General features: G+C 35.5%; 1 protein-coding gene across 1 annotated transcript in view; it reads left to right on the top strand.

Annotated features, from left to right (window-relative positions):
* The first annotated feature begins 13 nt into the window (after positions 1-13).
* LOC144967372 (Fanconi anemia group J protein homolog) overlaps positions 14-22,927 on the top strand; it is a 37,054-nt gene continuing 14,140 nt past the window's right edge. Inside the window, exons 1-17 of the mRNA XM_078904492.1 lie at positions 14-202; positions 2,405-2,516; positions 3,869-3,907; positions 4,589-4,669; positions 6,381-6,454; positions 7,560-7,696; positions 8,500-8,589; positions 8,996-9,089; positions 9,531-9,653; positions 12,585-12,680; positions 13,478-13,613; positions 14,731-14,774; positions 16,728-16,877; positions 18,532-18,701; positions 20,376-20,418; positions 21,671-21,707; positions 22,725-22,786. Coding sequence (XP_078760618.1) covers positions 125-202; positions 2,405-2,516; positions 3,869-3,907; positions 4,589-4,669; positions 6,381-6,454; positions 7,560-7,696; positions 8,500-8,589; positions 8,996-9,089; positions 9,531-9,653; positions 12,585-12,680; positions 13,478-13,613; positions 14,731-14,774; positions 16,728-16,877; positions 18,532-18,701; positions 20,376-20,418; positions 21,671-21,707; positions 22,725-22,786 — 1,566 coding nt within the window. The 5' untranslated portion in view covers positions 14-124. The remainder of the gene's footprint in view (positions 203-2,404; positions 2,517-3,868; positions 3,908-4,588; positions 4,670-6,380; positions 6,455-7,559; positions 7,697-8,499; positions 8,590-8,995; positions 9,090-9,530; positions 9,654-12,584; positions 12,681-13,477; positions 13,614-14,730; positions 14,775-16,727; positions 16,878-18,531; positions 18,702-20,375; positions 20,419-21,670; positions 21,708-22,724; positions 22,787-22,927) is intronic.

The raw sequence follows: 22,927 nt of genomic DNA, 5'->3' as shown, positions 1-22,927 counted from the left end.
AACCATAACTGTTGACTGCTGCAACTGCAAAATCAAAACAAACACAATGGCCGCGGCGGATTGCTACGGCGCCTAATTCGAAATATTTTATTTAGATAATATAACTTCTTAAAAGATACACAAGATGTCTTATAAAATATCTGGGGTTCCTGTTCTTTTCCCAGATAAACCATATCCATCTCAGTTCAGTATGATGGATCGGGTAAGTATTCCTAGTCAGTGGTTGTGAGAGAAGACTGATGACTGACACTGACAGTGACAGCAGTCCACAGTCTTAGAGTAGAGTACAGTGACTGTACTGTAACTGGATAGTCTCATGTACCTACTGTACTACAGTCTGTGACTGATCTGATAATGCCAATAATAATAATAATAATAAAGCTGTGATTATTTTCAGACATGTCTAAGAATAAGAAAATTGATTATTCTCAGACACGACTTATGAAGAAATAACCCAACTGCTGGAATTTACGGAAGAGCTGACAACCAATCTGGAGAAGGGACTCCATACAGACGTCCTTATCATGGACTTTGCCAAAGCCTTTGACCGTGTGAATCACAGCCTACTTATGCACAAGATCTGTCTATTCTTGGCATACATTAATGACCTGCCACTTAATCAATCTAACCACAACAGCCAGACTCTTTGCAGATGATAATGATACTGTAGACTGTAGTCTACAGCACTGACAGTGACAAACTGCAAGCGGATCTGCGTCAACTAGAAATATGGGAAAAAAGCTGGGATATGAAGTTCCACCCAGCGAATCAATGTCCATAACAAGATCAAAAACACCCATGATAACTGAATACCACTTACATGGACATACATTGGAGACAGTGAATGTTGCAAAATATCTTGGTGTTAGTGTTAGCATGAAAAAAGACCTAACATGGGATGAGCATATTAACAAGATCACAAGTAAGGCAAACAAAACACTGGGATTTTTAAGGCATAACCTAAAAATTAGCTCCTCGAAAATCAAGGAAAAGGCATACAAAACATTTGTAAGACCTGTTCTGGAATATGCTTCCACTGTTTGGGACCCCCACACCCAAAAATACGTCTCAAAAATTGAATCAGTGCAAAGAAGAGCTGCACGCTACGTCCTGAACAGACACCACAACACCTCAAGTGTATCAGACATATTAGAATAACTACAGTGGCCAAAATTAGAGCACCGCAGAAAATCAGCAAGATTAACAATGCTATTTAAGATCAAGCACCACCTCGCTGAATGCCCAGTCATCAAGAAAAAACTGATACCAGCACCTTTGAGACAGAGAAGAGGTAACAACAACCAATACAGCCTCTTAACACACAGAACACAATACCGTGGTTTTTCCTTCTTGCCGCGTACGGTCAGAGACTGGAACCAGCTTGACGCTAAAGTGACCGAAGCCACTACAATTGATGCTTTTGTGGCAAGTTGCTATGCAGATACTTAGACCTTAGACAAACCATCACTGACCAACGTTGACGACCCCTGAATGTCCCTGGAAATTGATTTTAGACTAACGATTATAAACAAGGAATACAGAGAGATTAGAAAGCAGTTTCATATTTGCCATAATAATCAACCAATTGATTGTGGGCAATCAAAGGAAGAAGAAGAAGAAGAAGAATGGTTACAGCAGTTACTGCATAGCCATGGTGATGGTGGTCCTATGGCATGGTATGATCCTCGCTGCCTTCAGTCTGGAAGGTCCAGGGAGTCGCACACTGAACGGTGATTAGTTGAGTCCTTGGCAAAAACTCTTTATTACTATTTACTAGCATTCTCTCACCATACTCATTTGTAAAATGAGTAACTGAGTAACTGACCGTAAAAAAATCCAAACAAACTGTAGCATTGATAAAGCGTATTAATATCCACCAAACATACTCAAACTTTGACTCAAAGTGCTTTACAAGGGGCCCTAGCCAATAAACACTTAATATTTATTTAGGCAATATTACAATTTTTTCTGACAGAGACATTGCTGAGTACATTGAGAGAATGTGAGTAAAGAGCTTGTTCCAAGAACACAACTGTGGGCCGCTCACTCAAAGCGGGACTCGAACCCAGGACCTTCCACTTCCATATAGCCGCATAGTCATCAGTGTTCTCTGAAAAAATTGTAATAATATATGGCCAAATAGGCATCATGTCTTGTCCTACAAGCTAATTGTTGCTGTTGGCTATGGACCCCTTAATAAGCGCTTCGGGCATCTTTAGTGGATATTGCGCTGTATAACTGGTCAATTTTTATGATAGCATAATGATTAACAACTTGTAACACCATTCTGAAGTCATGGCTAAGTCAATATTATTTAAAACATTTTTTTCAAATAAATATCGATCAATATGTTTTCTTGATTTGAAAAATTGATCAATGCACGTTTCATATTTTATGGTTTTAGATTATTAAAGGAATTGAGCGTCGCCAGCATTGCTTACTGGAGAGTCCAACTGGTAGTGGTAAAAGCCTAGCTTTGCTTTGCTCATCTCTTGCATGGTTGGCAGAAGAAAAAGGTACGTATATATACGAGGCTGTAATTCTGAAAAGTTATGGTAAAATATCGTTTTTATCAGTTTCTCAGGGTTTCAAAAAAAACAACAAAAGAGCTTTTATAGAGCGCAATATTCATTAAACGTGCTCAAAGCATTTTACAATGGATCCCTAGCTAACAGCAACACCGTCAGTAAAAATGGGATTTAAAGTATTTAAAGACAATCATTCAAAAAATTTTCCTCCTTTTTAACTTTTTTTTTTGTCACCATCTGCACTGAAAATAGATTATGACGCATTATGATATCTTGTCCACAATGTTAATTCTTATAGGCAACTATTTAATTTTAAATTCGAGTGCCAATCGGTGGAAAAAGAGAATACATTTTTTATAAGAAATATGATGGATACAGTCAGAGACACTCGCTTTTGGATCGGAAGGTCCTGGGTTCGAGTCCTGAGTGGTGCATATAGTTGAGTTCTTGGAGAAGGCTCTGTACTCGCATCCTCTCACCTCACTCCAAGTGTAAAATGAGTACCTGGCTGTTAACAGCGTTGTCTCGTCCTACATATTATGTTGCTGTTGGTTAGGGACCCCTTGTAAAGCGCTTTGAGCATGTTTAGTGGATATTGCTCTATATAAAAGATCAAGCTCAAGTTTTTTTTATCTTGTACTAAGGTGTTTATCAGGTGGAGAGGTATTATCGTCAATTTCATGGAGACTGGAAACTATGCTCATAATAAGTACAGGGCAACCCCGTTACAAGGGCCATGTTTGAGACCAAGATAAAATTGGTGGTATAGTGTATCGTGGTATAATGAATTTGGTCAATGTTGTATAGGACTCAACCAGTATTTGAAATCACTGTCTGATCTTTAATTAGAAATCATACTCACAATATCTAGGTCTAAACAGCTATTATTTTTTTTTTAAAACCCCATCAAATTGAAAAGAATCTTAAGCTTACAGATTTTTTTTCCTTTTTCGTTGTGATCAAAAACTCGGAAGACAACTTTGTTGAGTAGCATTGGCGGTATAGCAAATATATTTTCTATTATTTTTACATATAAAACGTTCTTGCCATTGGTTTGGGGGTTGGCAATATAACAAGGTTTTTGGCATTATCGCAATATTGATAAATAATTTATTCCAGCAAACAATTGGCGGTAAATGAGGCTAGCGATATATATAACAGGGGGTTGTATAAAGAGGTTTGAGTGTATGCGCATATTGAATTTGAAAAAAAACCCAAAAAACTTGTGTACTTGTGGCAAGAAATTATGGACAAACATTTGATTGCAATTTAGTAATTTTTGCATTCATGCTGTGTCTGTTTGTGTACATCTTTAATCTTATACTTTTTTTTTTTTACAGCAAAAAAGAATCGAGAAGACCAAGATGAGCTGGATAAAGGTTACCAAATTATTTTTATTGACTTTGATTAAATAATAAATTAAAGGTTTTTTAAAATTTGAGAAATGTCCATCAATCGCATGAGGTAGTAATAATTTATTTAATCAATAAAGATAATGTTTAAAAAGTAGAGCACTTGCTCAACACACAAAATAACGTTTATATTTTTCCTCCTAAAATCTTGCTGTCATTGAGTAGCTAGGTCTATTAGATCTGGTGGAAAATACCTTGCAATAGATGAAGATCCTAGGGGAATCAAGCAATGGCTATTGTTTGTGTATCTTTATAGAGACTGTGATAAATTCTGGCTCCATGGGCCCTATGAATCTGGACTACTTTTTAGGTGAACATATTACTAATTTGAAAACAGATGTAGAGTTGCAGTCTTTTCATTCATTTTTTCACCTCACTTTATTCCTAAGGTAAAGTTGTTGTCTGCCTTTGAAATTACATTAGTCACTAAACATAGAGAGTTGAAACTCCTCAAAAGGATACTTTGTATAATGAACTGTTTATTTATTTATATTTTTATATAGATGATTTGATTTTATTTGTTTCTGTTTTTTTATTTTTTAAAGTTTGTTTGTTTTATATTATTCTTTTTTATTATTTACTAAAGATGTTTCAAAGAAATATTTGATTTTCGTATTCTAAAAATTTTCCATCCATATCGTATTTCAGGAAGTTGTGTCTGTGCTTGCCATGTTCTACAAACTAGAGAAGATTCTATTATTGTTCCATCAAAAGTGAAGACTGACCTAGGCAAGAATTGTATAATCATAACCTCTAAGAGATGCTTCAGTCTTTTTCTCCTTCCTTCTCCTCTTTCTCCTCCTTCTCCTTCTTCATCTTCCTCTTCTTCTTCTTCTTCTTCTTCTTCTTCTTCTTCTTCTTCTTCTTCTTCTTCTTCTTCTTCTTCTTCTTCTTCTTCTTCTTCTTCTTCTTCTTCTTCTTCTCTTCTTCTTCTTCTTCTTCTTCTTCCTCCTCCCTTTTCCTCCTCCTTTTCCTTATCCTTCCATATTAGCTGATAAAAAGGCCAAATGTTCTACAGTCGTGTATCAGCTAGATAAGAAGTTCCTTTACTTCCAATAACCCGAATTTAAGGGTTGAAAATTCCACATCATCGTTTCATTCTTTTCCTTAAGAAATCCTCCATTTACCTTTTTAAAAGTATTTTATTTATTGTCTATATTTTAACATTTCAATAATAGAATCATTTGGGTGTTTTATCTTGAAATAATTGATTAAGAAATAAGCTAGTACATCAGACTAGAATAATTAATTTTGCTTGGTGTATCCAATAATTGCATTGCCTTCAGATACAACATACAACTCCGCAGAAATGTAAATTTGTGAATTTAAGAGATTGTGTTTTTCTTATAAGAAAAAAAAAGATGAAATTTAGAGATTGTGTTTTTCTTATAAGAAAAAAAAAGATGAAATTTAGAGATTGTGTTTTTCTTATAAGAAAAAAAAAAAGGTGAATTTGGAGAGATACAAGGGTGAGAATGAGGACTGAATTTCGCATGCATGTGCAAGAGAATAGCTTTGGAGTTTCTGCAAATGGACTTTGCATGCGCCAAAAGTTGAACAAAAATATTTGACCTTGTTATGAATCCCCATAGTCTGCAAATCCTCATTCTCTGTACGGGCTGACAGTTATCATATTTTGGGATTTCTTTTTTTTTCTGTACTGTTTTCCATTGAAATGTCACCAAGGATTACTGTTTAAATGGAATCTAGCAAGAAATGTTCATATTTTGTTCGCAAAATTGTCAGATCAGTTGAATATTTTTATATTCTTTCAGAGTACATAATTTTGTTCCAAATTTTCAAATTTAACAGAGGGTTGTCCCAAAATTTTTTGTTAAACGCAATTTTACACCTGCCCATTAAAATAATGATTTTACAGTATAACCTATGTGCAGGAGATGGATCAGTTGTCATTGCCTCTTTGAAACTTGATTGATGTTTTTAAAAATTTCTCCTTGGACAGCGTGGCTCAGCGGTATGGTCTTTGCTTTATACCCGAAAGTTACCGAGTTCGACTACCTGTTACGATGTGTGGCCTTGAGCAAGTCACCTAGCCTTAGCTACTTTTGTGGCACTGCATTGCGGCTGATCCTAGGTTATTCCAGTAATTCCTTGGATTAGATCCTAAAGAAAAGTTTCACCTTAGGGATGAATAAATTGAATTTCTTTATTTATTTATCTTTATTTTGTTTGTTATGTTATGAGGTCCGTTGTTTCTGCTTGGGCTCAAATATTGTAGATTGAATGTCAATGACATTTTAAGATTGCAGTACAGTTTGACTTGCTTCTTTAATGATATAATTTTGGACTTCAATGAAATGCATTAATATTTAAGGTTACTTGAAATCTTATTCACTCCTCTTTTAGATGATTTTTAAATAAATCTATATTGATATTTTTAATTATAACAAAAATTAAATTCTTTTTTTTTTTTCTACAGATGAAACCGTCTGTTTCAAAGATGATGATGAAGATGAATTCAAAAAGGATCCACTCAATTTTAATATGAAATCGGTAAGTACTTGTATTTTTTTTGGATATAATATAAACCATCTAAGTCCTGTTAGGTGATATTACAATTTATTTCGGACAGAGACAACACTGTTAATGGCCAGGTACTCATTTTACACCTGAGTTCAGATAGAGAATGTGATTAAAGAGCCTATTCCAAGGACTCAACTATGCGCTGAGTGAAGCTCGAACCCAGGACCTTCCGATCCGAAAGCGAGTGTTATACCACAAGCCCACATATCCGCACAATTGGAGTCTAAGCCAATGATGATGTTTTGCCATTTGACTCTTTCCTTTGGCCACCTTCTTCACTTACTTCCATTTGTATCCACACGTGACTTTGTTAACTTATAGCTCTGACACTCACCTCAAAATTGCACAATTGGAGTCTAAGCCAATGATGATGTTTTGGCATTTGACTCTTTCCTTTGGCCACCTTCTTCACTTACTTCCATTTGTATCCACACGTCGACTTTGTTAACTTATAGCTCTGGTACTCACCTCAAAATTGCATCACTGTACTAGATGACGATACCAAAGAAGTGAAATTGTGAATTGTTTTTAGTAGTTCTGATGGTGTCAAATGATACTATCAGTTGAACTATTGAATACAGCTTATTATTCATTTTCCTTGAAGTATGACATAGTTTTTTAGTCGGTGTGTAGTCATCAGTTTATAATGAAAGTTGTCCTTCAGAGCCATAGATCCTTGGAGCCGTAGTTCATACCTGTTTCTAAAGTGTGAAACAGACCAGACAATTGCTATTGCTTGCTATCCTTTGGATAGGACACTAGTTTATCGCAAACTATGTACCACCAGATCTAACAGACCCAGCTACCCAATCATTGCTGGGTGGATAGAGGGGTCAGAAAAAATCTTGACTGCGCCAGGGATCGATCACATTCCCTTTGCGTGTGAATCCAGTGCTCTACCATCTGAGCTATCGGGAACCCCAGCTATGAGTTTAAGAAAACTACAATCTACCCCTTTTAGTTTCCTCCATTTCTTTGTGTTTTTTGTTTTTTTGTTGTTGTCAAATAGCAGTTCATGACAGGTTAAATTTGTTGCATCATAAAAATTGTATTTCTTTTTAATTACTTTTTCAAGTCTAGCAAAAAGAATTCCAGGGAGCATATATCGATTGAATATGAGTCGGAAGGAATCAAATCTAATACAGATGGTGACAAGACTGAGTGCAAACTATGTAATTGTGGCCTAAACAACAGTCCTGTTGTCAACAGAAAGTAAGAACTGGATGTAATGAAAAATCATAGTGATGATCAGAATATTTCTTGCATTCTTCAACAAAATTGCTTGGTTTAACCAGTTTACTGTCGTACTCTTGATAGACAAAGTATTAAAAAATTTGGCCAGAAAACTCGTCCTTCAAATATCGATTGACCCTCATCTTGGCAAAAATTCTCAAACCAGGGACTTTGCGAGGTCCCAGGTTTGAGAGTTTTTGCCAAGATGAGGGTCATTTAAATTGATCGATATTTGAAGAATGAGTTTTCTGGCCAAATTAAAACATTTTTTTGTCTTTCCAGAGTACGGCAGTTAACTGGTTAATTTAGCAGAGCATGGCTTTCAATACAAACCAATTGTCTCTGATATGATCACAGTGCAAACATTGGTTTATTTTGGGATAGAGATTCCTTCTACTTTGGCTTGAAAAGTGCCACAATTTAGTAGCATAGGCCAGTCAGCTCTCACCTTAACCCTCCTCTTCTCTTGTAATAGTTTGCATTCATGGAGTGTGGTAAAAATGACATTCACACGTTATCTCGATATTGCATAAACAAAAATGAATGTAATAGCTAAAAAATTAACAAAATACCAAATACAGAACATTTCGGATTCAAAACCCTTCTTCAGCCAACAACAAAAGACAATGAAAACATAAATACATTATTATCATTATTATTATAATAATTATTTGTATTATTAGTATTAGTATTATTATCTATTATTATTAGTAGTAGTATGATTATCTATTAGTATTAGTATCAATATTATTACTATTATTGCTCCTGTTATTATTTTCCAGAATACCAAAAATATTTTTCGGTACTCGGACACACAAACAAGTTGCACAGATAGTAAGGGAACTGAGGAAAACTGAATATAAAGATGTCAAGTGAGTGATGCTGTTGCTATCAATATTTGTATTGTATTATTGTTTTAATATACTGAAGTATGATTGGTTGATCAGTACCAGGTCTTTAGTAGATTTTAAAGGAGGGAAATGTAATTAAATTCTAGATTCTGTTTGTTTTGCTTTTGTATTAGTGTAAGTCGTTGAAAATACTTTAGGAGAGGGGGGGGGGGGGGGGGGGGGGTTAGTGGCCGATTTGTTGGTGCATTTCATTATGACACCCAGAAGGTCCCAGGTTCGAGCCTTGCTTCAGCTACTTTCTTTTTTTTCTTTCCTTCCTCTGGCAAGATTATTAATCCCCCCCCCCCCCAATGTGCTCACTCTACCAACTGAGCTATCTGAACCCCCCAATATAAGCAGCAACTGAATGTTTAGTATCCAATTTCAGCATGACGATATTGGCCAGTAGAGAGCACACCTGTATACACCATGCTGTGTCCAAGATGAAGAGTAAGAACGAAGGATGTAAGGAGTTATTGAATGTGAGTATTACAGTGACTTATGGAGGAGGGGGGGGGGTATTATGGACAAGAGGCCTATCCCATAATAACTCAAAACTTATATTTATATATTCACTTTCTTACTTAAAGTTTAAAAAAAAAAAGAAGCAATTTTAAGGGTGGTTAGTAGTTGTATACTTTACAGTGATAATGGAAAATTTTGGTCCAGATGTTTGCTGAAAACTTGTCTATAGGCAATGGTGAATATTGTAAGAGTTTTAGAACAAAAAAGGATGCCTAATAAGTACCATCATTTAACAATTACACCATTGCCTTTGTTTGTATCCGTATCTAACTCTATAGGGACCTGGTTGTCCTCTGAAGGATAGGGACATTCATATTAATTTTTTTGTTTGTCTTTTGTTACCATCATTTAACAATTACACCATTGCCTTTGTTTTGTATCCGTATCTAACTCTATAGGGACCTGGTTGTCCTCTGAAGGATAGGGCCCAACGTTATACGTCGCATCAAGTCATCAAGGGTCAAGGTCTTTCATCTGCCTGGGATTTAGAAGATTTGATTGGTGTCTGTCAAACCAAGAAGGTCAGAGGATTTATTTAACTCGACTACAATACATCAATTGTGAAGCGTATTTTTAAAAGATGATTTTATAAAGAATGGTATATTTGTTATGAGCTTTGTACTCTTGCGATTTAATCGTGAGCTGTTTTCAATAACTTGTTACTTTTAACTTAACATTGTCATATGGTTATATTTTTAAAATTTCATTCAACGATGAGTAAAAATTGTATGTAAATGTTATATACCAGGCTATTTGAGATTGTGTAATTCTGTGCTATTGTATAAGGCTTTCAAAGGATAAGTCCTATATTCAGCCTTAAATAATAAAATAAGGTGTAAATCGTGCATTGTGGGTTTGATACAGACTTTTCCCCCTCAAAATTTGAATCCTTAGAATGAAATAAACAGATATAGTTTGTTGTCTGTGACAAGTTTGATCATGCTAATAAGAGCTTGTAATGAAATGTTTAGAAAAAATTTTAAAATCTGAGCTCCTACAAAAATGTTATGACCTGAAATTGCTAGATCCGTACCAATTTGCATACCAGCAACATCTCAGTGTTGAAGACGCACTATTAACCGCCACAAATTTGATCTCGAAACACCTTGACCAAACGCCCTCGAATTACGCCAGAATCCTGTTTGTCGACTTTTCGTCAGCTTTTAATGCCATGAACACAGATATTTTGCTTCAAAAGTTGTGCAGCATGGATATTCCAAACTACCTTATTAAATGGTATAAAGAGTTTCTGACCCATAGACCGCAATGTGTAAAATTGGGTGAACATATCTCCAACAAAAGAACGTTGTCGAACGGATGTCCCCAAGGCTGTGTGAGTTCCCCAATCCTGTACATCTTATACACCAACGACTGCAGACCATCCTTTGAAAATTGTTTTATAGTGAAATATGCAGATGATACTGCTATTCTTGGCTTATTAAAAGATAAAGTTACCGAAAAGAATTATTTCAAACAAATAAATATATTCACCGATTGGTGTAAACAAAATCAGCTTGAATTAAATGTTGAAAAAACGAAAGAACAGGTGTTTGGTGTAAAAAATAAAAACGACTTAAAGTGTGTGGCGATCGGTAAAGATGATGTTGAGATAGTTGACTATTTTAAATATTTAGGAATAACCATTGATAGTTCCCTCAATTTCTCTCAACATATTAATATAATATCTAAGAAAGTTGCCCAAAGATTATACATCCTAAGGAAATTGAGAACATTTCAAGTAAGGAAGAAAACTATGTTAAGAGTTTATGACTCATTGATTAAAAGTGTAATTGCGTTTGGCTGCACCATATGGTTTGGAGGATGCCGACTTAAAGATAAATCAAAAATTTCAAAATCTATCAAAGAGGCATCAAGAATAATAAACCATCCTCTTGATGGAGTAGAAAGAATTCATGGAAAAGCAATAGAAAGGAAAGCATTCTCAATTACCAACAATAAAAAACATATTTTATACCATGAATTTAGTCTTTTACCATCTGGGAGAAGGTTTTGTCAGATTAAATGTAGAACTAACAAGTATAAATCAACGTTCGTTCCATCAGCAATAAAAATTTTGAATATTTCATATGGTACAGAAAAACCAAGGATTGATTCGTTGACTGATTAACTGATTAATTTATTTAATGTAAGATTAACTGACCAATTGATAATGATGATAATTTTTGGTGTCGAATTGCCACAATCGTAACAAATTGAAAACGAAATGAATATGTTTATGTTGTGTATATCGCACGTGTGAAAGAAAGAAAGAGAGAGAGAGAGAGAGAGAGAGAGAGAGAGAGAGAGAGAGAGAGAGAGAGAGAGAGAGAGAGAGGGAGAGAGAGAGAAAATAAGTAGGAGTGAGATATCTGTTCAATCTTAGTTATCGTTTAACATTATAACAAGTGTAACTAAATGACAAATTGCCATATTTATGGACAATAAAGATCTATTATTATTATTATTATTATTATTATTATGAAATAAAATGAACAATATAGTTGATTTAATTTTTATAGTCTTTATACAGGGGTGGGGGTCCCGATAGCTCAGTTCGTAAAGCACTCGATTCACACGCTACAGGACTGAGATTGATCCCAGGGCAGTCGAGATTTTTTTTTCTGACCCCCCTGTCCACCCAGCCGTGAATGGGTAGCTGAGTCTGTTAGATTTGATGGGAAGTACTTTGCAATAGACTACCATCCTATACATAGGATAGCAAACAATTGCTATTGCCCATTTCATGTTATAGAAACTGGGATAAACTCCAGCTCTATGAGCCGAATGGCTCTGAAGGACTATTTAAAATTAAATTAAAATTATACAGGGGATGGATCCGCAAAAAAATCGTTTTTCGATCCTATGATATTTTATTTTAGGTTGTTGATCCTCGGAAAAGGACTTGGGAAGGTTGCTAAGCTAAGTAAATAGACTAATCTCATCTTTAGTCAGAACTGCTCTTTAACCCTCTCCTTACCAACCATAGGAAAATCGTCACATTCGTTACGATCCAACCAGCACTTTTATCATTAAGATTTCTTTTGTAACACACAATTTGAAGAAAAATGTTTTATTATAGCTATAAAAACGTGACTCTGTGTTGTAGATTTATTTTGCTGACCAATATTATGCATAGAATGTATTTGTTTCTTTTCTGTTTGAGTAAGAAAAAACTATTTTTGTGTTGGATGGGTGTGAAATTTTTGTGAAAATTCTGAAAATGGTTGGTAAGGAAATGGTTAAGTCATGACTTTTTGCGTTCTCCGGGAAACCTTCCTCTGAAATTGCATTTGATGGCAAAATTTAATCTGAAATTGGCCATGGGGAGTCCAGTCCCACCCCTGCTTAAATTAATTAAAGCAGGAAAAATTTATCATGATTTTTAATTTAAAAGATTAACTTTGATCTAAATATATGATAAAATATATTTAATTTCATATTACTTTCCCAAGGTTTGTCCTTATTTTCTGTCCCGAGGGTTGAAAGAAGAAGCTGATTTGGTGATTTGCCCATATAATTACCTAGTGGATCCTTTGATCAGGGAAGCTGTGAGTTGTAATTTGATTCAATCTATTTTATCTGGGTAATGTTCATATTCTAGGAGTTCATTTTACTTTCTAATGAAAAGGTTAAAATGGAAGGGCTTTGGATGAGAACAGTACAGGCAACGGATGTTTTGGGTGCAAACCCTTCAAAAGCAAAACAATAAACAAACGAAATTCGAAAGCAAATAAAAGAAAATATAGAGAGAATTCTCACAATCTCTCACTTACTCAGGTGTAAAATAAGTACATGGCCATTAACAGCGTAATTTCTGTGGGGGAAAAAAAAGTAATATTGCCTCACAGGCGTCATGTCACGCCCTACATGATAAGTGTTGCTGTTGGCTAGGGAACCTTGTATAGGACTCTGAGCACGTTTAATGGATATTTAAGCTATTTAAATGTGCGGCTATGTGGTCTTGAGGTATGACACTTGCTTTTGGATTCGAATGTCTTGGGTTCGAGCCTCACTTGGCGCATAGATGAGTCCTTGGAAAAGACTCTTTACTCACACTCTCTCATCATACTCAGGTGTAAAATGAATACCTGGCCGTTAACAGCATTGTCTCTGTCCGAAAAAAATTGTAATATCGTCATGTCACGTCCTACATGTTAAATGTTGCCGTTGGCCAGGGACCCATTGTAAAGCGCTTTGAGTACTTTTAGTGGATATTGCGCTATATAAAAGCTCAATATTTTTTTTAATGTCCAGGTTTTTTTGGTTTTTTTTTTAAAAATCAGTTATGAATAAGACAGTGATAAAATTACACAATTAAAAATGTTTTTTTATTCGTTTCATCTAGATGTCTATCAACCTGAAGGGCGTCGTGGTGATACTCGACGAGGCTCACAACATTGAGGATTCGTCAAGGGAAGCGGCTAGTCAGACCATCCCTCAAGAAACAATTACATCAGCAGTCAAAGACATGGAAGAGCTCAGTGAGAATTAATTGTGGTCTTATATTCTGCATATTTGAGCCACTTATACCTTTTTTGTGTCAATGTCATATCAGAGAAAACAATTAAAAAATATTTTTACTTCTCAGTGGTTCTGTTTTTAAGTTAAGATAAAGTACTCTAAAATGTTATAAAAATTTGTATTTTATGGAAAAGAGTCAGACTTTTAGCTCTCTGTCTGTTGCTAATTATTTCTTTGAGTACGTACATCATTTTTTCAAAAGCAAGTTTACCATAGACAAATGGTAACTATGGTTAGTTTGAAAAAAATTGCTTTGGTTTACTTTTTCTCACAGGAGCTTTGAAAAGTAGTCCTTCATAGCCGTACGGCCCATGGAGCCGGAGTTTATCCCGGTTTCTATAGCGTGAAATGGACAATAGCTATTGCTTGCTATCCTTTGGATAGGATGCTAGTCTATTGCAAAGTACTTTCCACCAAATCTAACATATTCAGCTACACAATCACTGCTGGGTGAACAGTGGGTCAGAAAAAAAATCTCGACTGCATCGTGATCGATCTTGGTCCCTTTCCTTTGCGCATGAAACGAGTGCTCTACCAATTGAACTATCGGGACCCCCACAGGCGCTCTGAAAGGGCAAATGATCTTTAGACCTATCATTTTTTAATTACCCCATCATTTTTCTTTTGATCCTTGTTGATATGACTTAATAGTTTTGCTGTTAACTCATAACAACAAACACACAAAAGTATGTGGTCTGGGGAAAGTGCCAGAAGTTCAGAAATGTTTTTAAAAAAAACCCATCAATTTCTTTGTGTCATAATCCCCACAGAGCTGACGTTAATTAATTACTATTATTTTATTTAGCATTAAACAATAGATATTGCTTGTTATCATTTGGATATGATGCTCGTTTCTCATAAAGTATTTTCTATGAAAATTAACTTTTGTCCTTGTTCCTCTCATTTCAATTTATACTGGTTTTTTTTAGTTTTTTTTTTTTTTAGATTATTTTGTGTGTTTTCTAGATGTCTGATCATTATATAAATAACAAATCTAGACCCTTATTCAGTGAGTTCAATATAAATGCATTCTGAATTTATGTCAAAATTTAGTTTAATTTTTCACCTGTTTCACAGTGCAATCCCACAATTTGGCAGACTATTCAAGACTTGTCCATGTGGTAATTATCATGTCAAATTCACTCTATTATTATTTTAAAAGTACCTATTCCAGAGGCTCCTACCGCTCTGCTTTTCGCACTCTCATTCCGCTAAATTGGTCTATATTCTGCGATTCCGCATTCAAATCAAAAATTCCGAGTTTCAATAGAAGGAAATAAAAGAAAAAATGATACCTTGTTTTAAAAAAAAAAATAATGTTATTATCAATTAAGGTCTATTTTGTCATCATCTGAAGAATAAAATCAATACACATTTTATAGTGTCTACAGTTAAGGTCATAATATTATAGTTTAAGGGGTCAATGACCCTGGAGTATTATTGTTATATTGGCTCCAATATGTGAGGTCAATGACCGGGAGTATTATTTTTATGTTAGCTTTTATAATTCAAGACTATTATCATTCTTTATTTCCTAGTCAAGTATACCAGTATTAAGTCAAAAGCGATATGATGGCGAAGTTGTTGTTTCAATCTCATAACCACCAAATGAAATTAGTTTAAGACAAGCCATGCAGTCGGGGTATAAAATTTGTAATATTCCTCCATCCAATATTGACAGTTAACTTTATTCATTTTTTTCCCCCAAAATACTTTCTACTTATGGAACAACCCAGTCGCTGGTAACCAGCTTTTTAGTGATATTGAGACCGTTAAAGATTCGCTTCAAACTATCCAAAAAAATTTCCATAATATATTTTTTTTTTTTTCTTGCACATGCACATCAAAATAGATAATTACTCTGGTGTCAGTTGGTTTACTGAGAGGAGAAGAAGAAGAAGAAGAAAAAGGAGGAGAGGAAGTGGGAGGAGGAGGAGGAACATCTTTGTATTGTTATATATTATATAAAGATTAACAAGGAAATATTGGAACATTTAATTTTTTTTATGTTTTACATTATTATTCTCTTTTGTACTTTGTCCAATGTCTCTTCTGACTTTATCATCTTTCACCTTTGACATTTATATAATTTTTTTGTGCAAGAACCTTATCACCATGCTATGTGTCATTGGAAACAAATAATCCATCGCCATTCAAATAAATTGTGACTTACTGCTTCAAACTGGCATGATGTAGGGGAAGTGATTTTGATGCAAAATTATTGATTTTTAGTCAAAAATATGAACATTTGGGTTAATTTTATGTTTTATTAAAGATAAGAGTATAAGAGGCATAGTTTATGAAATGAACAAAAACTGAAATCTCATATTTCTGGTCTTTTTTACTTTAACTCTTCCTTACCAACCGTTTACAAGATTTTTATTGAAATGTCATACTGACCCAATAAACAAATTTAATTTTTGAATTTTAATTTAAAAGCTACAAGTGCATACCATACATAATTGTGTTGAGCAAAATAAGCTTTTACAAAACAACATCAAGTTCTTGTATATATACCAAAGTTTGTTGGGTTTTTTTGTTCAATTGTTGTGCTTTGTAAAACAGATCTTAATAAGAAAAATGTTGTTTCTACCATAACAATTTTTTTTACAGTTGGTAAGGACAGGGTTAAAATGGCTTTTGGTCAACTGGTAGTCCCTGACATAATGCCATTTTGAGATGATTAAAAAAAAGTCCCATGGAGCCGGAGTTTATCCCGGTTTCTATAGCATGAAACGGACAATAGCAATTGCTTGCTGTTCTTTGGATAGGACGCTAGTTTAGTCTATCGCAAAGTACTTTCTGCCAAATCTAACAGACTCAGCTACCCATTCACTGCTCCGAGTGGACAGGGGGGGAGGGGTGTCAGAAAAACATCTCGACTGCACCCAGGATCAATAACGGTCCCTTTGCGCGTGAAGCGAGTGCTTTACCAACATAGCTATCAGGACCCGCTTTGAGATGATAGGTCACAAAACAAGATTGCCATTCTTTCCTCCCCTTTGATAAACTCTTACATTGTGAATTAATGTTTATCTACTTTCTTTGTTCTCTCTCTCATCCTCAACATGCAGTTGATAAAGCTGGATAATTTCATAGAGGAAAACAAAAATTCCTTGGAGCAAAAGGAGTTTAACCAATCCTATAAGATCTGGAATGGCTTTCACATTGTCGCTCAACTGGAAGCAATGGGATTGGGACCCAAACACTTCCCTGATCTGAAGGTATGTTTTCAATTGAATATATACAAAAAAGAAACTAAAAAAAATTGAGCTTCTATAAAGCGCGATATCCACTAAACATGCTCAAAGTGCTTTACAAAGGGTCCCTGACCAACAACAACACTTAACATGTAGAACGAGACATGACGCCTGTTAGGCGGTGTTACAATTTTTTCAGACAGAGACAATGCCATTGACGGCCAGGTACTCATTTTACACCTGAGTACAGTGAGTGAATGTGAGTAAAGAGCCTTGTCCAAGGACTCAACTATGCGACGCAGAGCGAGGCTCGAAACCAGGACCCAGGACTAAGGTGCTAGAAGCTGTGGACTGGAAAAAGTAATGAACAGAAATGAATATAGCAACTTCTTAACTGAATGTTTCAGGCTTAACACCCTTCTTCAGCCAATTACAAAAGCAGTGAGAGCATAAATATGTATTGATGTTTTTGATGGCCATATTATGCTCTAAATGTTTTTTTTTGTTTTTAAAAAAAATATTTGTTAAAGGCTTTGAGGTTTTGACGAAAGGCACTATAGAAATATGCTTATTATTATTTATTATTATTATTATTATTATTATTATTATTATTATTATTATTATTATTATTATTAATTATTATATTATTATTATTATTATTATTATTATTATTATTATTATTATTATTATTATTATTATTATTTTTATTATCATTATTATCATTATTATTATTATTATGATAAACACATCACTTAAAGCCCAGATGGACGGCAGATTAACTGGCTAAAATTTTTAAAACGTTTTTCAGGGACAGCAGCGTAGGGACTCCTTATCAGGAACTCTTATTGAACTAGCATAAATTTCTATACTCTAAACCCAGTACTCATTCAGACCTGAGTCAACCTGGTAATGTTTGTAAACTATCATAGCTAAGGACTCAATGCCAAGGAAAGCTGGATGGGGTTCCTGACCTCCCATAGTGGGCAGGGAGATACTTACTGTCTGTCTATGTTTTCCAACTTGCTTTCTGTCTTTGTCTTGGAATGAGATGACTTGGTTTTGTCCTGGCCCTGGCGGGCTGCCTTTGCTGAGAGGGAAACATTCAAATGTATAGAAAGTTTTGGGAGATGATATTTTATTCATGGTGAATCATCTCTGTTATGCACTGCATTATGTTTTGTTTACATATTATATATGATTTGGAAACATTTGAGTGTATTCCTCTTAGTATGGACTGTGCTTGTGTCTGGATGGGACTTTTAGGTGATCTCAAACTAAGTACTTTGATAGTGTGCTCTTGGAATCTATATCTGTTTCCTATTTGAACCAATTCCATTTTGTCTTGCCTTTTCCTGGATGCTTTAATTGTAATTCTAGAACTTTTAACTATCCCATTATTTTCCTTTTTACTGGCTTTGATATGACCTTAATGTGTTGCAAGCGCGTAGAACCCTTAAAAACAAGCAAACAATGCCAAGGAAAGAGTTTTGCTATCATTGCCATCCATCTAGTCAATGACCATGCTCAACATTGCTTCACTTTGTTACAAAATGAGGCACCATACTTCTCAGCCTGGGATAAGTCACTGTATGATAGCATGAATAGGACTGACCACAATTCAGCTATTTCTTACTTATCTTATTCTTAAAACTTTTTATTTCATACGGATGATCTGCAGAAAGCTCTAGGCCAAATAAAGGCAGATACAGAAGAACGCAAGGAAGAGGCTGTTAGAAAGGGTATACCAAACGAAGAAATGAAACCTGCGACACTGAATGTTTTGGACCAGCTTTTCATGGTGACGGATTTCCTGTATAGGCAGGATCTCAAATATGTTGATGACTACAGGTAATCCTTTTTTTCCCCTATTCAATTCATCATTTAAATAAAAATGTCCTTCAGGGCCATTGGGCCCATGGAGCCTGAGTCCAGTTTCTATAGCGTGAAACAGACAATAGCAGTTGCTTGCTATCCTTTGGACAGGACATCAATCTATCGCAAAGTACTTTTCACCAAATCTAACAGATCCAGCTACCCATTCACTGCTGGGTGGATACAGGGGTCAGGAAAACTGTCAACTGCAACCGGAATTGATCTTGGTCCCTTTGTGTATGAAGCAAGTGCTCTACAAATTGAGCTATCGGGATCCTAAATTCATATTTAATGTTTATTTTCTTCACTCTTTACATTGTGGCTTTACAAAGCAAAGATCCCCCTCCCAAAGAAAAAATAACTTGAGCTTTTATAAAGCGCAATATCCACAAAACATGCTCAAAACTCATTACAAAGGTTTCCTGATTAACAGCAACACGTGACATGTTGAACGAGACATAATACCTGTTAGGCAATATTACTTTTTTTTTCGGCCATGTACTCATTTTACACCTGATTATGGTGAGACACTGTAAGTAAAGAGCCTTTTCCAAGGATTCAACTATGCGTCAAGTGAGGCTTGAACCCAGGCCTTCCGATCTGAAAGTGAGTATCATGCCACATTGGAAAAGGCTCTTTACTCACATTCTCTCAACGTACTCGGGTGTATAATGAGTACCTGGCTGTTAACAGCATTGTCTCTGTCCGAAAAAATTGTAATATCACCTTTGAGCACGTATAGGGAATGAGATTAGCGGAAGAGTAGTGTCCCTTGATTGGACGTCACCTTACAGAGAGAACGTCAAAATGGTTTTGCGCATGCGTCTCTCTCGTCCTCGCTTTCGGTGAAGCGTCTCATGTCGCTTTCACCGGAAGCGAGGACGAGAGACGCATGCGCACAACCAACATGACGTTCTCTCTCTAATAGCTTTCCCGCCGGTGACGTCCGATCAAGGGACGCTACTCTTCCGCTAATCTCATTCCCTATAGTGGATATTGCGCTGTATAAAAGCTCAATTTAAAAAAACAACATTTTTTTACTTATTCCTTTAGAGTAAGAGTTTAAAAAATCAATTTTTATGTTAGATAACGTATGATGCTTTGGGAAATGGATGGTAAGAAGAGAGTTAACTTTCTCTAGTTCATACAAATGGAAAATCAAAAAATTTGTTTGATTTTCAATCATGGTGAACTCGAGGTGGTTAAAAAGCTAATCAATGAGACAGTTCATAGACAAAAAGGGAGAATTCATACATTCTGTATTGATAGATGGATTTTTTTCCAAAAAATTTATTTTTAATTATGCCCTTTCACGATTTCACATAAGATCCTGTCGCCTAGAAATTCCTTGAAGGAAGTAGATATATTGTCCAAAGTGGACAAATTGGGGGTTAATAATCTTGCCCAAGGAAAAAAAAAAAACGAAAGTGTCTGAAGCGGGCTCGAACCTAGGACCTTTTGAATCACAGTGCAATGCCTTAACCACTCAGCCACTTTGCCCCCAAAAATTTTACAGATTATTTATTTGTTGCTTCTGGGGAGTTCTGTTTTCTATAGTTTCAAAAAGGTATTGTTGAATGTTTCTCATGCTTCTGAGACCAGAGTTGTTTACTTTGTTATTTTTCTTTTTTTTTTCAATCCTCTCTGAAGGGCTTCGTTGATCCATTCCATCTCCTACGTTCCAAGATATGAGGTAAGGCCATTTGTTATTCGTCTCAAAATATATATGTGATCCATTGACATCGGTATTATATATGGGGGTGAACTAAACGCTGAAGCTTCACTTTGTAGCCAAAAATATGTATTTTGATTTCACTTTATATGGCTCATAGAAAAGGATGAAAATCTCGTAGTCCTTAAGAGCCACTAGGCCAATGGAATTAGAGTTTATACCAGTTTCTACAGCATGAAACATACAATAGCAATTACCAGCACCCCTTTGGATAAGACGCTAGTCTATCGCAGAGTACTTTCTGTCAAATCTAATAGATCCCGCTACCCAATCACTGCTGGGTAGACAGGAGGGTCAGAAAAATATCTCGTCTTCTTCTGGGATCAATCCAGGTCCCGTTGCGTGTGAAGCAATTGCTCAACTGACTGAGATATTGGGACTCACTATATAAGACAGTGGTCCTGAATATTTGTATTACCTGGGAAAAGACAGTATCTGATAATTTTACCATGACTTGCTGAAAAGGATGGTGGTGTTGCCTTGACTCATTGTTTGTATTTTAAATTGTTTTGATTTAATATTTATATTTACTTGTATTGAAATATGTCTTTAAAATGCAGTTACACCAACAACAACAACAAAAAATATGCGCTTAACTAATCTATGAGGAACATGGAAGATAAAAGATGAAATAGAAATAGTTAAACGTTACATAAAAAGATAATAAATGGCACCGTTACCCTGGGGTTTGGGGATCATTGATATAGTAGTAGTCTATCAGAGCCATTCAGCCCCGTGGAGCCGAAGTTTATCCCAGTTTCTATAGCGTGAAATGGACAATACCAGTGCTCGCTATCCTTTGGATGGGATGCTTGTCTATTGCAAAGTACTTTCCACCAAATCTAACAGACTCAGCTATCCATTCACTGCTGGGTGGACAGGGGGGTGGGGTCGGAAAACAATCTCAATAGCACCCGGGACCGATCACAGTCCCTTTTCATGTGAAGCGAGTGCTCTACCAACTGAGCTATCTGGACCCCTGATCATTGAAATAAGTTTTATAAATAGAATTTGGAATAGAAAAAAAAGTGATTCACACTTGAAGAGTTTTAGAGCTATTGGTTAGATTGAAAACTTGAACATGGGAACATAATAGGAGAAAGCTATTTAATTTTGGATTGTATTCTGTTAATCTTGTACAGTTCCTTTGATTTGATTTTCTATGAAAATTTTAAAAATAAAATTATACCATTTTATTTATTTCATTTTCCAGGAAAATCAGTGGTTGAATTCAAGACATAGAAGTGGAGGTAATGTTGGTTACTGAATATGATAATAAAAATTGTTTGGCTTCATGGTTGAGTATTATGAGACTTACCTTTGAATCTGTAGGCCCTTGGTTCGAGTCCCTCTCAGGACAGTTCAAAGTTGAGTTCTTGGAAAAGGCTCTTTACTCACAGCATTCAGCTGTAAATTGAATACACGCCCAGTAACAGCATTATCTCTGTTGAAACAAAAATTGTAATAGTGCCTTACAGGCTTGATGTTACGTCTTACATGTTAAGTGTTGCTGTTTGCTGGAGACCCCTTGTGAAGTGCTTTGAGTATGTTTAGTGGATATTGCGCTATATAAATGCTCAAGTTTAAATTTAATGTTCAGTCAAACAAGGATAAACATTGCCTATTTATGCCCATCACTCTTTTTGGAGCATAAGCTGTCAACCGTAGGATGCCATTGTCCTTTATCCTGGACTATCGTTTCCAATTCTTTCCAGGTGTTGCCATCTTCTTTATATCTGCATTAAGGTCACATCTCTAGGAGTTTCTTAGTCTTTATTTTTACGTTTCCCTGGGGGGTTCCAGTTTAGTGCCTGCCTGGTTGTGTTATTCGAAGTTGCCTTATGCCCCTACATTTTCTGCAGCAGATTTATTTTTTGGCTTGTTGCTAAATTATAAACATATGTGGTTAATAAAGTCTTATGTCCATCACTCTTTTTGGCTTTTTTTTTAGGGGGGGCAGCGTGACTCAGCGGTACGGTCTTTGCTTCCTACCCAAAAGGTATTGAGTTCGATCACCCGCTGCTGTGCTGCGCTGTGTGGCCTTGAGCAAGTCACCTCGCCCTAGCTCTAAATGCGGCGCTGCTCTGTGACTGATGCCTGGGTTATTCCATTCTTCACTTGGAATAGACCCTTGGGACAAAATTTTCCCTATGGGATGAATAAAGGGAATTTTATTATTTTTTATTTATTATTTTTATGAAGTAATGAACATTCAATCAGAATACAAATTCATACATTTCTTGACTTCTTTTACTTTTACAAATCAGGTCGAAGAATGATGCAAGTGGATGTTATCAATTTGAACTTTTGGTGCATGAATCCCGCTGTGGTAAGCCTTTTATAGTTGTATATTATTAATTAGTAATTTCACTGCGGTGATAGTAATGATGATGATGATGATGATGATACAAATAAGACGAAGAAGCTTGAAGAAGAAAAGAAGAAGAATATTAACTCACTCAATCCTAGA

Source organism: Berghia stephanieae, chromosome 3 (genome assembly GCF_034508935.2).
Source record: "Berghia stephanieae isolate SIO BIC M18660-M18661 chromosome 3, UCSD_Bste_1.3, whole genome shotgun sequence".
NCBI lineage: Eukaryota > Metazoa > Mollusca > Gastropoda > Nudibranchia > Aeolidiidae > Berghia > Berghia stephanieae.
The sequence above is the reverse complement of the archived record's forward strand: the minus strand, read 5'-3'. Positions and strand labels throughout refer to the sequence as shown.